The sequence below is a fragment of the Opisthorchis viverrini genome (genome assembly GCF_000715545.1).
Source record: "Opisthorchis viverrini unplaced genomic scaffold opera_v5_1, whole genome shotgun sequence".
In the NCBI taxonomy this organism is placed as follows: domain Eukaryota; kingdom Metazoa; phylum Platyhelminthes; class Trematoda; order Opisthorchiida; family Opisthorchiidae; genus Opisthorchis; species Opisthorchis viverrini.
The window spans coordinates 8,987,186-9,000,045 of record NW_008751657.1 but is presented as its reverse complement, the minus strand read 5'-3'; the positions used below and the strand labels follow the sequence as shown (position 1 = coordinate 9,000,045).

General features: G+C 42.8%; 1 protein-coding gene across 1 annotated transcript; it reads left to right on the top strand.

The window, feature by feature from the left end:
• Positions 1-398: 398 nt before the first annotated feature.
• On the top strand, positions 399-2,739 carry T265_12463 (hypothetical protein; the record flags this gene model as incomplete). The annotated part of the gene is made up of 2 exons (XM_009163879.1): positions 399-491; positions 2,632-2,739. Coding segments are annotated over 2 exons (201 nt in total), but the record flags the coding sequence as incomplete, so codon positions are not given.
• Positions 2,740-12,860: the final 10,121 nt, after the last annotated feature.

Genomic DNA, 12,860 nt, shown 5'->3' with positions numbered 1-12,860 from the left:
ACTAAACTGTGTCTGAGAAAATATTGCACATTCGGGCGTTAGGATCTTTGGGAAATCATAAATCAGCAGAACGGAAATGTCCTCGGTGAAAACGAAAAGGAACAGAGTGTATAACAGTGGCATATTCCACCGAGCGGTTAAATTGCTGGTGGCGAGTAAGCTGGATGCACTCTATTTTCTCCATGCAGTTAATCATTACAAAAAAGTGATCACGACATGAAATTCTCTTAACAGCGATTGGTCATCGCGCGGACATGACTAATTTATTCAGTTTCACAGTATCGTGGGTCACCATGACGGTGGACGAATTAGCATATCGATTCGTTTACTACTCTTTGACACATGTGGTTTCCACAAACAAAACTTGTTTGATATCACTTCTTCAGTGAGACTGTGTAATGTTATACCAGGAGACGCAGTCAAACAGTGCGCTACGTAAGTTTGCACTGATATTCAACCGATTCGTTTTTTGTGCATGTTGCTTTTCTTGGGTAAGCCATTTGGAACGGATCAGAACAACGTTTAACAGCTATCTGGATGCTTGAGTGTTGCCTTTGGCATCTATGAACTTTTTTACGCCAAGCACAGGATTATTCGCCTTGTTGATCTTCCAGGGCTATTCACCGGTTTGTTATACAAATTATTTTGTAATGAGCTTCTCTTAGGTGCTATGATTCTCACTAATTGTGGATTCGTTTTGATAATTATAAACAGTATTGGCTGCGTTGGAACGGTAAAGAGGTCAAAGACCCTTGTTTCCTTGGTAAGTACGTAGAAAGTGAGTTCACTAGGTGCTGTTTGGAATTCACGAATGCTCAGTACTACTAATCAATCCGCTGATTGATTTCATGAGCACCAGCCAAGTTAAGCATAATGAGCCATCTGAATAACACTTACAAGCAGCTTAGGATAAACAAAAATGCAATATATACAATACATAGAGTATATCCTTTTCCTCAGAGCCTGACAGCACTTGCTTAACTCCCTTTAGCGCTACGATTTCTAGATTATTAAGAAACCCAGATGCTTTTGGCAACAGTGTACAGGAAGGGCATCTAGTCATTAGTGAATAGGATAGTTGAAAATAATGGTAAGTGCATCAATGTGCAAGGTTTCACTCATAACAGGCCCGGAAATCCTCCTTAAGTTATCTTGGGTTCAGTGTGTTGATAATAACTCAGACTTATCTGTCGCTCTAGCTGGAGGTCGAGAGGCGCTGAACGTCATTTGTGCGCAAAGTATGGTTTCGGTTTTAAGCGTTGATTGAAGGAAGGATCTGATGAAGGATCTTTCAGATACGTGCTCGGGAAAAAGCGATATGTCTAAACGGAGAGTAACGCAAGCCTATTCGGCGGTAACATTAGGTGAACATTCATGTGTTCGATCGGATTGTTTCATACAACAAAAACTTGAACCTTAGCCACGGGATCATGGCTTTAGAAGAACGACCATGCAAATCAGGAAGCAAATTGTGCTCGAAAAGCAAACAGAGTTTGAGGTGAAGACGCAAAATACCAGAAAAAGGTCAAAGCATCCGTATCTCTTTGAAAAAAACGGAAAATGGAGCTGCACCACGACTGGTTACAACAGAGTCTTCCCGCAATCCGTGAATGAGAACCATCTATCGAAGACAGAAAATTATATTCCCATTCTCCACCGAACGCATCGGTTAATCAAGGGGATGTGCTCACCGAATGAGCCACGATAGATTGCAATACGGCCCCGAATCCATATGATATACAAAGGGTTTCGTGTAACAGTTAGAATGTGTGAACCACTTACTTAATTCGTCTTTATAGGCTGATCACATACCTTTGAACACAACTGTTGGCACTTCGGAGAAATAATTCACCTCAAGGCTTTAGTGAGACTGTCTCTTAGGCGAACTTGTGCTTCATGTAATGTTGTATCCAGATATGTTGCTATATCCCATGCGCGTTAACTACTCCCACTGCGACTGTCCCTCTGGTTTCAAAACCGAGACCAAGTTAGGACTCAAATGCACCTAGGTTCAAAGTACAGCTATTTAGGTGCTTACCAAGGTTAACTGCTAACGCCACCTTCATTTACCATTCGCCTATTAGTAGTCCCTTTCAGCTGTCTACCAGGGTTGTGACAGTTGACGGTTCAGTTTAGAGCATTGTTTGTTAATCCTAAAAATTATATTTTTAGGTATCGCGGAGGCTAAAAAAAGTTCGGGTTTCGTCCAGTTTCCGGTCACAAGTGGATGCATCCTAATGATGAAATGCCCGGTTCTCTGGTTTCTGATCACTTTGGCCTTATGATAGTATATAGCTGGCACTTCTTCAAACTACATTAGTATATTTAAGTAATAGGTACAAATATTGCTAAATATGTGAGTTATTCGCTTGAACACGCACAAATGCTTTTTAAGCAACCGGATATTTCAGAGTTCTCACTAACTTACCTTAGAAAGCATATGATGTGGTTGACGTTAGTCACTTTGTTCAGAAGAGGACCTGACCATGCCTTTTATCACTTTCCAGTTCGCTGTGCTCACATCATTTTTGTGTATAGTTTATCTTGGATGCGGATTATGGGCGTCTTCCTATTACGGACAAGTAAATTGAACACGTTCCATGCAACTGTCTGTCGTGCCTGCTTCCCCAGGTTTCAGTGGATTTGGAAAAGTTGTTTTCGAAACTTGTTGAGGAGTATGACGAAAGACGGCTGTTGGTGGAAGAGAATACGAAATATCTGAACTATGTTCAGTATAAGGTGAGTCTTTTACATGTCCCACTCATTCTGAGATATGGAAGTGCATCTCATGTGTGAGTTCTGCCAAAAAACCCCTCTACCGTTCAAGTGCAGAGTGCTAAAGGATTCGCTGGTGCTGCAAACAAGAGATTTATCCAATACTGCCTTAGACCGTCTGCCGTCATCTAACCCGCCCACGTTCTGGTTTTGTTGCCGCGCAACAACACATTTTTGTCTAAGGCTTTAGATCGGATAGACAGCACAGTTAGGGTGGTCCCTTTCGAAGCCACTCATACAAACAACCAGAAGAGTTTTCGAAGAGTTTTCAGCAACCTTGTGAGTAGTTTCCTTCATGAAAACCAGAATCCTAGTGTACCGCCTTCCTTCCACTGCAGGATTCCTGGCTTGTTATCTGGGCCGCAGCCTTGTTGATTAGTCCCTAAACGGTTCTTAGGGTTGTTCATGATTAAAGGAACTCCCCTCAACAATGTATGGGAATCATGTCCGCTGCCGAACATCTTTTGAGTTGCTTAATTTCCAAGGATACCAAGTTGTGAGATTTGCGGGATGTGCATTGTTCATATTTTACATCACTCCCGTTTGAACAATCGTCCTCCTGTTCTGGCGCAATTATTCTGGTGAATCTAAACCAAAGGGGGGACTGGACTCGAGTTTCGCTTTTATTAGAGTTCATCAGCAGTGGGTATCCAATGGCCGAGTCCGGGGTTTGAACTCCGGACACCCGACATGCTAAGAGAACATGTTACCACTATTGCATCAGCGCACGTTGGACACATCTGAATTCTCACATCCGAACAGGTGAACATGTACACTTTTGAGCGATGTGATTGGCGTGCCCGACACATCATCGATACGACGACCCAGTAACTGTCCTGGTTGTGGCGATCGAGTGGCCCGTTCGGAATTCAAACTCCGGACACTGCCATTGGAAATACACGGCTGATGAGCTCTAATAAGAGCGAAACTCGAGTCCAGTGCTTCCCCTCTTTTGGTATGGATTCACCAGAATAATTGCGCCAGGACAGGAGGACGACTGTTCAAACGAGAGTGATGTGAATGTGAAGAAAGTACCAGTTTTTGCTAGGTGTACTCTGACAAACGTGCACAGAAATACACTCTACGAGCATTTATGAACCACATCAGATCCATGAACTTAAACGTCCTATAAGTAGAGGATTGGTAGACAGTGCTGCGTTGGGTTCCCCAAGGAATGAATACCTACCAACCCAGGTCTTTTTGTCAATCCTTGCTAAACAACCTAATTGGTTGCTAAAATGTTGTTTGGCTTATTTATGGTGTTAATTTTAATCCATCGTGCAAGTTTCAAACCAGACCTTTACGTTGTGGACCCTAACACCTGGATAAATAAATAAGAATTCAGAGAGCTGCAATCAAGGTTATTGATTGTATGGTTGAGTTTACTTTTCCTACACTTTCGGTATCTTAGATATAGGTCTGGGAGGCATCCTAATGGTAGCGCATTTGTTTGTAAAATATCAGTACCAATTTGGTGTCACGTTTCTGTGTGAATCAGCGCAATATAACAACAAAAGTATATTCTAGGGCTGAGCGTTTTGTTCGCAAAGCATGTTACAATGTTTGTCGATAGCTATCAGTAGCATATGCAATATTTTCGCAATAAGAAGACTGTCCGATGCCGAATGGTGAGGTAGAGATGTAAGATCAACGTGGTCAAAGGGGGGATGAGTGAACGAAGAAGATACAGTAGTCAATAAATGCCGTTCAGAACTATCGGAAGGACATTAAGTTCTTGCATTAACTTGAGTTGGATCTTCTTTCAGATATGGTTTGGTCCTAGAAAGACATAACAGAATATCGTCATCATGTTGTGTTAGGACTTAAATTTCCAAGCTTGTGCGATAAAATTCAGCTGGTAGACGTACTTCTTTTAAAAAACGCTCTAACCGGCTTCGGATGTCTTAAACGCAAAATGACTGCTCAGTGCATAACCGAAGGGCTTAACGCTTCAGTGAGCTAAGCATTTGACCAATTCGCAAACCCGGTTAGACATTTGGTAAAGGCAGATTATGTTCTAATAATTTATGATCACGCTCTTAGAAATTTCACACGAGAATCGTAATGTGCACTTTCCAGCCTAGTTGGGTTCAATATTGGGGGAAAATCACAGCGTCGAGAAGGGAATTTTACAACCCAAGGTTCTGGCAACCGTGAGCAAACATCGTCAGGAGCTAAATAGAAAACTAGTACTAATTATCCCGTTTCCGACAATCACCTCGGGTGAACAGCGCTGTAAGCTACTAAGCTATGCTCCTAAAATTTATTTGACTACTTATCAGCCCAACCATTACATACGATGCACCATCTATTCGGGCTCATTGGTAGTAAATGCGGTGCAGATTTCCCCAGATAGCAATTTCATTGGCACTTAACTTGAGGGTCATTTTGTTAAACCATAGTAGACGAAAAGGAACTGAACAGGTTGATTGGTCTGAATCAGGCTGGAGTTAAATCACTCTGCGGAAGGTTCGGTAGTATTGTAAGCAAGGTTCGCTTTACGAATGCAGCGGCATTCTAAAACATCTTTTCTAGGTGAGCTATCCCGTGGGCAAACTGCATTCTATGCCCCTGAGTTCATGGATTTAGTTTATTTTTGTGTTGCTTGGCTTTCATTGAGAGTAATAACTACTGTAACTATCACCCTTAAATGACCTCAAGGAGGTAAACTGCGTGGTTCACATCCCGTTCGGAATACCTCGGAATTGGTAAAGTGCGAGCCTCATGTCTCCAAAAAACAGAAACATCCCTCGTATCTTCTAGGTCCCAAGGTACGAATAAAATTTGCTTGAAGGACAAAAATTCACGGCTGAAGTTTTAAACCTTTCTACTTCTACAAGCAGAAGTAGCTTGCTTAGAAAGAACTTCCCAAATATCCATGGACCTGTGGAGAGGACTAATAGGAAGCCAGTAAATACAAGACCGTTTAATATGAACTGTGTGGCTAACAGGCTAGTGGCTTTAGGGTAACTACACCGATGATTACACAGCAGGGCAATCGAACTCTTGCATCAAAGTAGTGAATTTTATCCAAAAAATTCCGGAGTTGGATTATACTACTAGAGGCAGTGGACGAACAGCAGCTGCGCAGTGTGTCCTGGTCATTCGGCATGAAATGACTGAGTTGCAGACCAAAACTCCACCTTCATATACCCCAGATCTTCGTAGAGCTTCTAAATATGATAGTGGCCAAAAGCGTGGTTCTTTGTAACAGCAGACTTGAAGTACAGTTCAAATTAATGCAGCCTCTATACCCCAGGACTCAGTGTAGACCACATACATGTACTCTCGTATATACTAAAATCTTACTGGAAGCACTCTGTCACTTTTCAGACACGAACGAATATCACTTGGTATCCTTAAGTACTGTCATGATTTTCAACCAATCGTTGAGACATCTCTCTATAAATCAGCATTCGCCAAGAGACCTACCGAATAGCCCACACAATGTCTTTTTTATTATTATGCTGTTTTAATTTTTGGGCGAAACTGCGGGAGAAATCTAAGTACTTTGTACAAAAACCCATAAGAATGAGCACAGAAATAGGAAAAGTGGTCTAGAATTTACATTAGGTCGTCCTGTATCAAGGTGCTGACCCATCTACCAGAAACCAACAGACACAGGAACCGTCTTAAGCTACACATCAGCACACCCAAACTTCGTGTGCGCCAGCATTGTCTCATCGTCGAGTCAGAGCGCTGTACACAGAAGGGATCGACCGAACGGCAGCTCAAATCGAGATTGCCAACAAACTTCAAGAAATAGGATACCCATGAGTTTGATTGGGCGTCAACTAAGGAAGATATTGGCTCCAGTATCTAGACCCAATAAGGAGTGGATTGGCACAGCAGTCATTCGATATAAAGCAGGAACATCGGAGGTAATTCGAAGAAGGGAAAAACGCTACGCTCAGTCTTGGTGCAATTGAAAGATCCCCTGCCGGCTGAAAGGACTAGGGACTGTGTGTAAAAAATTAACTGCAACGATTGTGCTAAGGTTTATATAGGACAAACTGCCAGGGAATTGCACACCAGAATTGGTGAGCATAAAAGAAGGATTAGCAAACCACCAAGGAATGCAGAAGAATACCAAATGCTGTTCAAAGACTCAGCGATGGCGGTACATGCCTTAGACACGGGAAGTTTTGAGACGGGGACTGCGATTTACACCACAGCGGCTGATAGCCGAGGCGGTAGAAATTACTAAGCATCACAGCGTGACTAGAATCGAGGGTGTGGAGCTAGCGAGCGTATGGAAAGCGGTCTTAGATAAGCAGAGTTCACGCGTGACGGTGTAGTTGTCAATTCACTTGGGATCATTAGAAAAAAAGGGGGGTGGGGTGGAAAACCCCAACCGACCAAAGGTCACAACATCCCTCTTAAACAACTTTCTTAGCACTAGCTCACCCACACAGACTGACAAATGGTTCAAACGAAGTTCAAAAGGAACCATCAAATGAACCGAACCAGAAGAACTGGACCCTAGGCTGCGCTCAAACACATGTAGGTTTCCCCACCGACCCAACACTTGTTCAACCACTCTAACACACTAAAATCCCTCGGCCGACACCCAACAGAGATTTAGCTTGACTTAGCTGATTGGTTCTTCTTCCGCCTTAAATCTTGACCAACCTCGGGACCTAGTCACTTGAACTGACGAAGCTTTTGTGTCAAAAGCGAAACGTTGCCCAGCAATAAATCTACCGATTGCCACCAAACTTTTTCGAAAAGGTACTGACCCGTTTTCATGAACCCAGGTGTCAATAAGCCTCACACAAGTTGGGACAGTATGATACGGGCGAACAGAATAACGGTGTCAACAATTAACATAACCGGAACGCACAGCACATATATGTATAAACAGGCCCCAGGTAGAAATGTCCTGCAATAACTCGATGATCGCATTTTGTCACACAGTCAAGGCGAAAATAAAGGCGGTTATTTAATCTCACCAGTAAGGTGGATTAACAAGAACATTACCATTCGGAAAACCAGTCAACTTAAGACTTCGGGGACTTCAAGTTGGACAACATTAACGGACTGTCTGCGTTTCCATCGGTGAGATGGCTAACCTGGGTACAACTGATGATATCTAAAAACACTCAACTTTTATTTCTTTTCCGGTTACGCACTGCACTTGAATTTTGATGTATATTCTCAAACTTTGCCTTTCCTACAGTTGGTCTGTTGTGGAAAGAATAGTGTGGAAGACTTTCAAAAACAGAAACCGATGTTGTCCTGTGGATCTGAACCACGCGAAAGACAGGTAATCGAGCAGTTTTTCCTCTGATACAGATGTGTTCCACAAGGGATGCTTACCTGTGACGAGGTCGGCAATGCAAGCTGGATTATTTCGCATGGCTGCATTTGGGTTTTCAGAGGCGCTTCTTCAGGTCAGTTGCACATTCATTCATCATTGAAGAAGCCGTATTATGTGCTAATACTACCATATTCACAGTGATAATGGGATAATGGGTGATTCTATGAATTTAGGAAGAGAGACCCCTGATCAGACTTGCTAATGACTTATCTGTTTTAGTCTGTCGCCAAAATCTTATTCGGTAAATTCCGCGGATGAGGACATCCAACTCTACGGTAACTAGGTTCATCTGAAAAGTACTAGGACGTTCAAGTCCAGCTGAAGATTGATTTAACAGAGGCCTCAGAAGAATCTAAGTTGAATCTATTGTGTATGACATTCGCCAAAACGAGTATCACCATAATTACCCCAAACACAGACCAAATGTTCCGAAAGCACACCGGAAACCCCACAAGGCTCTCTCGTGTATGATGCAAGATTGTGGTCCCGATGAGGATTTTGTTGGGTCCAGTATGTGGTACTAAGAGTCACAAGCAGGCTTGCCCCATATTTCCTCGGCAAACGGCTACATCTACATCCGTATCACCACAATGCAGACAGTAACACAACATAGAACATCGACAGGTTCCGGTGAAATATAATTCCACTCTTAAACAACCTGGACTTTTCTCAAATGAATGCTTGTGGTGTGCGGCGCCGTAGTGTCAAGATGTGCGGACATTCAAACAAGGAGACTAACCTGAAGTCAAGTAAACTGGCTAATCTTTTTCAGCGTTTGAAAAATCATTACAATAAAATTGGGTCTTGGTGCTAGATTAATAACGGAGGAATTCACGAAAAGCTATATTGGAGTTACTCTAAAGAGTTTCAACCGCAAAACACCTGTCTATGGTGCAGTTCGTCGTCTGATGCGCTATCGACGCAACTACCGCAAAACGCTTGCACTAGACCTGAGTACCCATGACAGGCGACAAACCAAACAGTTTACAATGCTCAAAAATGTCATCCTCAAGGTAAAAAGCAGTTTTTGTTCACATTCATGAGGTCAGTTCGCAAAGCCTTCTTGATTTATGACAGAACACCTCAAGAATTCTTCCAGAGATATCGCCACATTCCAAAAACAATGAAATCGTTTGGGAACTACAACGACGCACTCATCATGCTGTTCTCTCCGGGCGGTTTGGTGACGCATACCCAAAGGCTAGAATGCTGCAAGCTTAACTCGGTTCGGTCCGTGATAGATTACACCTCTAAGGAAGGAAATGGTGATGCACATATGGGGCCAAATCACTTCTGTGAAAAGGAAGGATTCTCATTCTGTCACCGTAGAACTGTGCTAGGTTTTGCTTTTTACTGGAATCTCTATGACATTCATGTTGGATCTGCTCAGTTCGGTGTCCTCGACTGTGATCTGATCCACACACATAGAGTAAGGAAACCCTCTCAGAGAATATGAGAATGTGAATCATTTTATAATCAAATAATCGGTTACGTGATGAGATTTATCGCACCATGCATCACGTCTCCCGGTCAACATCAGGCAATTTTCACAGGGTGTCAAAATTCCAAAAATGCAGAATGTCTGAAATTAATGTAAGCTCTACAAGGGGCAACAGCAACTTATCAGATATGATGCTGCAGTAGGAAAAATGAGGTTTGTTATAAGATATGTTACAACCGACTGGAAGCAGTTCACTTCCTACATTTTAAATAGGTTTACAGTGATTCCGAAAATTTTGTCAGTGATTTTTTACAGGCTATAGATGTATTTATGTGAAGCGGCCGACTTCATCAACAGAAGTGATCAATAATTAATTAAAACTGACATACTCATGGCCATTTTTTGGGACGGTTGCCATTTGCCACAACAAGATCGGCAAAACAGTGCTGCTGATACACAGCGTGGGCAGCGAGAAGGGTCATATTTCCACCAAACGTCGAAAGCAAAGTGGACCGAGTCACTGAGTGAATAGGCTTGTAGACCATCACCCTGGTTGGAATCCTTGAGTAATTACTTCTTGGCCGCCGGTCCCCATCTTTGTAGTATAAACGCGCGGTGTTTCAGAAGCGAACTCCTAAGACAAACTTCGGAATGTTCGATGGCGGTGCTTTTGAGTCCTGCTGTTTTCCAAACCCCTGTAGGGGGAAAATCCTCAAGTCTATTTGTTTACCATAATATAAAGCCTTTGGAAATGTAAGACAGACTAGTCTCTAGTCACGTACGGCAGTGATTTCGTGCTGGAATCTCTACCTTAGACTCTGTTCTACTTTAACTGACTGAAAAGCCCAATTTTCCCTGAAAAAGATGAGATTTACTAAAACTGTACCCATACAAACGGTTGCTCGTGAGAGCTTACTTCAGGAAAAAGCCTTCCTTTTACTTATTCTTCGGTGATCGGTTGGTGTAGTTATTTCAAGTTTACCTGCAATTTACATTCATCAGCTCGTGACCACCATTGTCAAAAGACGCACGAACGAGTCTACCTGGGTTGTATCATTCTGCTTGAACCATCTAAGCTAGATTAACTCGTTGCATTTCAACCGCAACTAACACTTTACCCCTCTTTCGGCGATGATATTAGCCCACCTGATTGCAATCCAACGTTCGACCGGCATGACATGCATGTTTTGTTGTCTAGGCAGGATGCATACAAGAAGAAACGGAAACTGAGCGTGATCATTGACATCGCTGACTGCTAAATCTTGAAGTACCTCAACTAACATAAACTTATGTGGCGGACAGAACGGACATTAGGGAGCCCCAAAACGATGTGGATACAGCACAACCTGAAAAAGAAATTCAAAAGGGCACAACACACCGAAATGATTCCCAGTAACGAATTTGAGGTCACTCTAAACCATCAAATTACGGTTGATTTGGGGGATCCAGGATACACTTTCTGTGTAGGAGTGTCTCCAGATAAGAATGATTTTTGTACCGAAATAGTTTATCACCATAAGCGCATAACCATTTAACACAATCAGCTCATAGTAGCAATGATGATGGGAGGTGTAATATACTACTCATAGTGTTGCTGAAAACTCTACCACAGTCCACGACCGGTTACGCCTGGGCTCACCAGATAGGTGCGTTCCCCGAGTTTCTGTCAATCTTATGTTCAATCTGAACCCAAAATGGACAGAGATGGGCAAATACACTCATTTGTAAATCAGTTTGGCTTTGAAGAGAAAACCACATGAAAGGTAGCTGGATCTCTGATTTGTGATATCCTTACGCCTGGTGAAGCACACTCAGGCACGGCTCAGTCGCACCCCCAGTGGCGATCATGTATCTAAGCTATTGCCTTCAATGCATAGCTCCCTTCCCGATTCCCCCATTAACGGTGCTGTATTTACTCACCAATCTGTAAACTCCTGTCCCCAACGCGCAGCTACCTACCCCATCTCTCTAAATCATCAGTGAACGAAACTGTAGCTGCTACAACCACTGTAGGAAAGGTACGCGGTTCTCACCTGATAATGATGAGAACACCATAAACGAGGGATTCAACCGGGTTCCAGGTAAGTCTTCCGTCAAATTTAAATAGGAATGCAAATGAGCGTACTTGTCGAAATATTGGCAGGATTTTGCAGGGGTCGGGTGTTTGGGGAATACTGAAACCAGATGATCGCATGAAACTATTGTATAGGACTGGAGCAGACAAAACGGGATTCGTGAGTACAACCGAAAAGACTTCTCAAATTGGAGAAGAATTAACTTAAGACTGAAAGTTCCAAGCATCATTAATATTGGTGGAGGTAACCTGTGAGGGGAGCTGCGCTTTGCCTTTTATCTGAAAAATACAATATTCAAGACGTAATAAACTGAACTGCAGATGGATCTCTCGGTCCTATGCAGATACTGTTAAGGAGAGTTGGAGGCAGAACATTTGGGTGCTACTTAGTTGCACTCTAATTCTTTCTGAACGGAGGACTTCATTGAATTTCAGCTGAATCTCCTGTGTTTGATTCTGCTTAGCTGAAGCTGTCGCACAAGGCCGCCTTTATTTTTCAGCTGGCACATTATACAAAATATCTTAGCATGCTATCATGACTACTTATAAGATCGCTCAAAACTCTACGGCAGCTCACGGTCGGTTTCGCGCTTCCTGGCACTCATCGGGTAGGCGAATTCCCTGAGTTTCGGTCAACATCATAAGTAGTGTGTTCCGTCTGGAATATATGCTGCGACATCTCGAACATGCATCCTGAGTCTGCCGCATATCCGGTTGATTAATGTCATAAACGAAAGATTCAACTGAAATTCAGATGAGTCTCGGGCGGAAACCAAATTGGAGTGATATTGACTGAATTTATCGCATTTTCATACTATTTGCGCCCATAGGATGGATGCGAAGAATGGTGATACTGGTCATGGGCTGTGGAGGAGTTATCAGCAGCCTTATGGATTGTATTCCCAAGAATAAATCTTTAGTCCGACTGAAGGTAATTGGTTCATTTTGGTGCATAAGGTGGTGGTGGGAATCTTAGACACACTACTCCGTAAGCCTAGGGAGCGCTTGGCCTGTCAAATTACTGTAGAGTAAGAATTAATGATTCCTAGAATTGCTCGTGTAGTACTGACCGTAGACTTTTAAAGCTGGTGTACATTTCAGTTGGCGGAGATGGTTAGTAGATGGACTTACAGGAGATAGAGTGCTTTGTCCATTCTGTCCTTTAATCATTCAGTAACCTAGACATAAGAAACCTGGTGCTACAGGGAAGATCTGAAAAAACGGGCACGCGATTTGGTTTCTTAGTAACA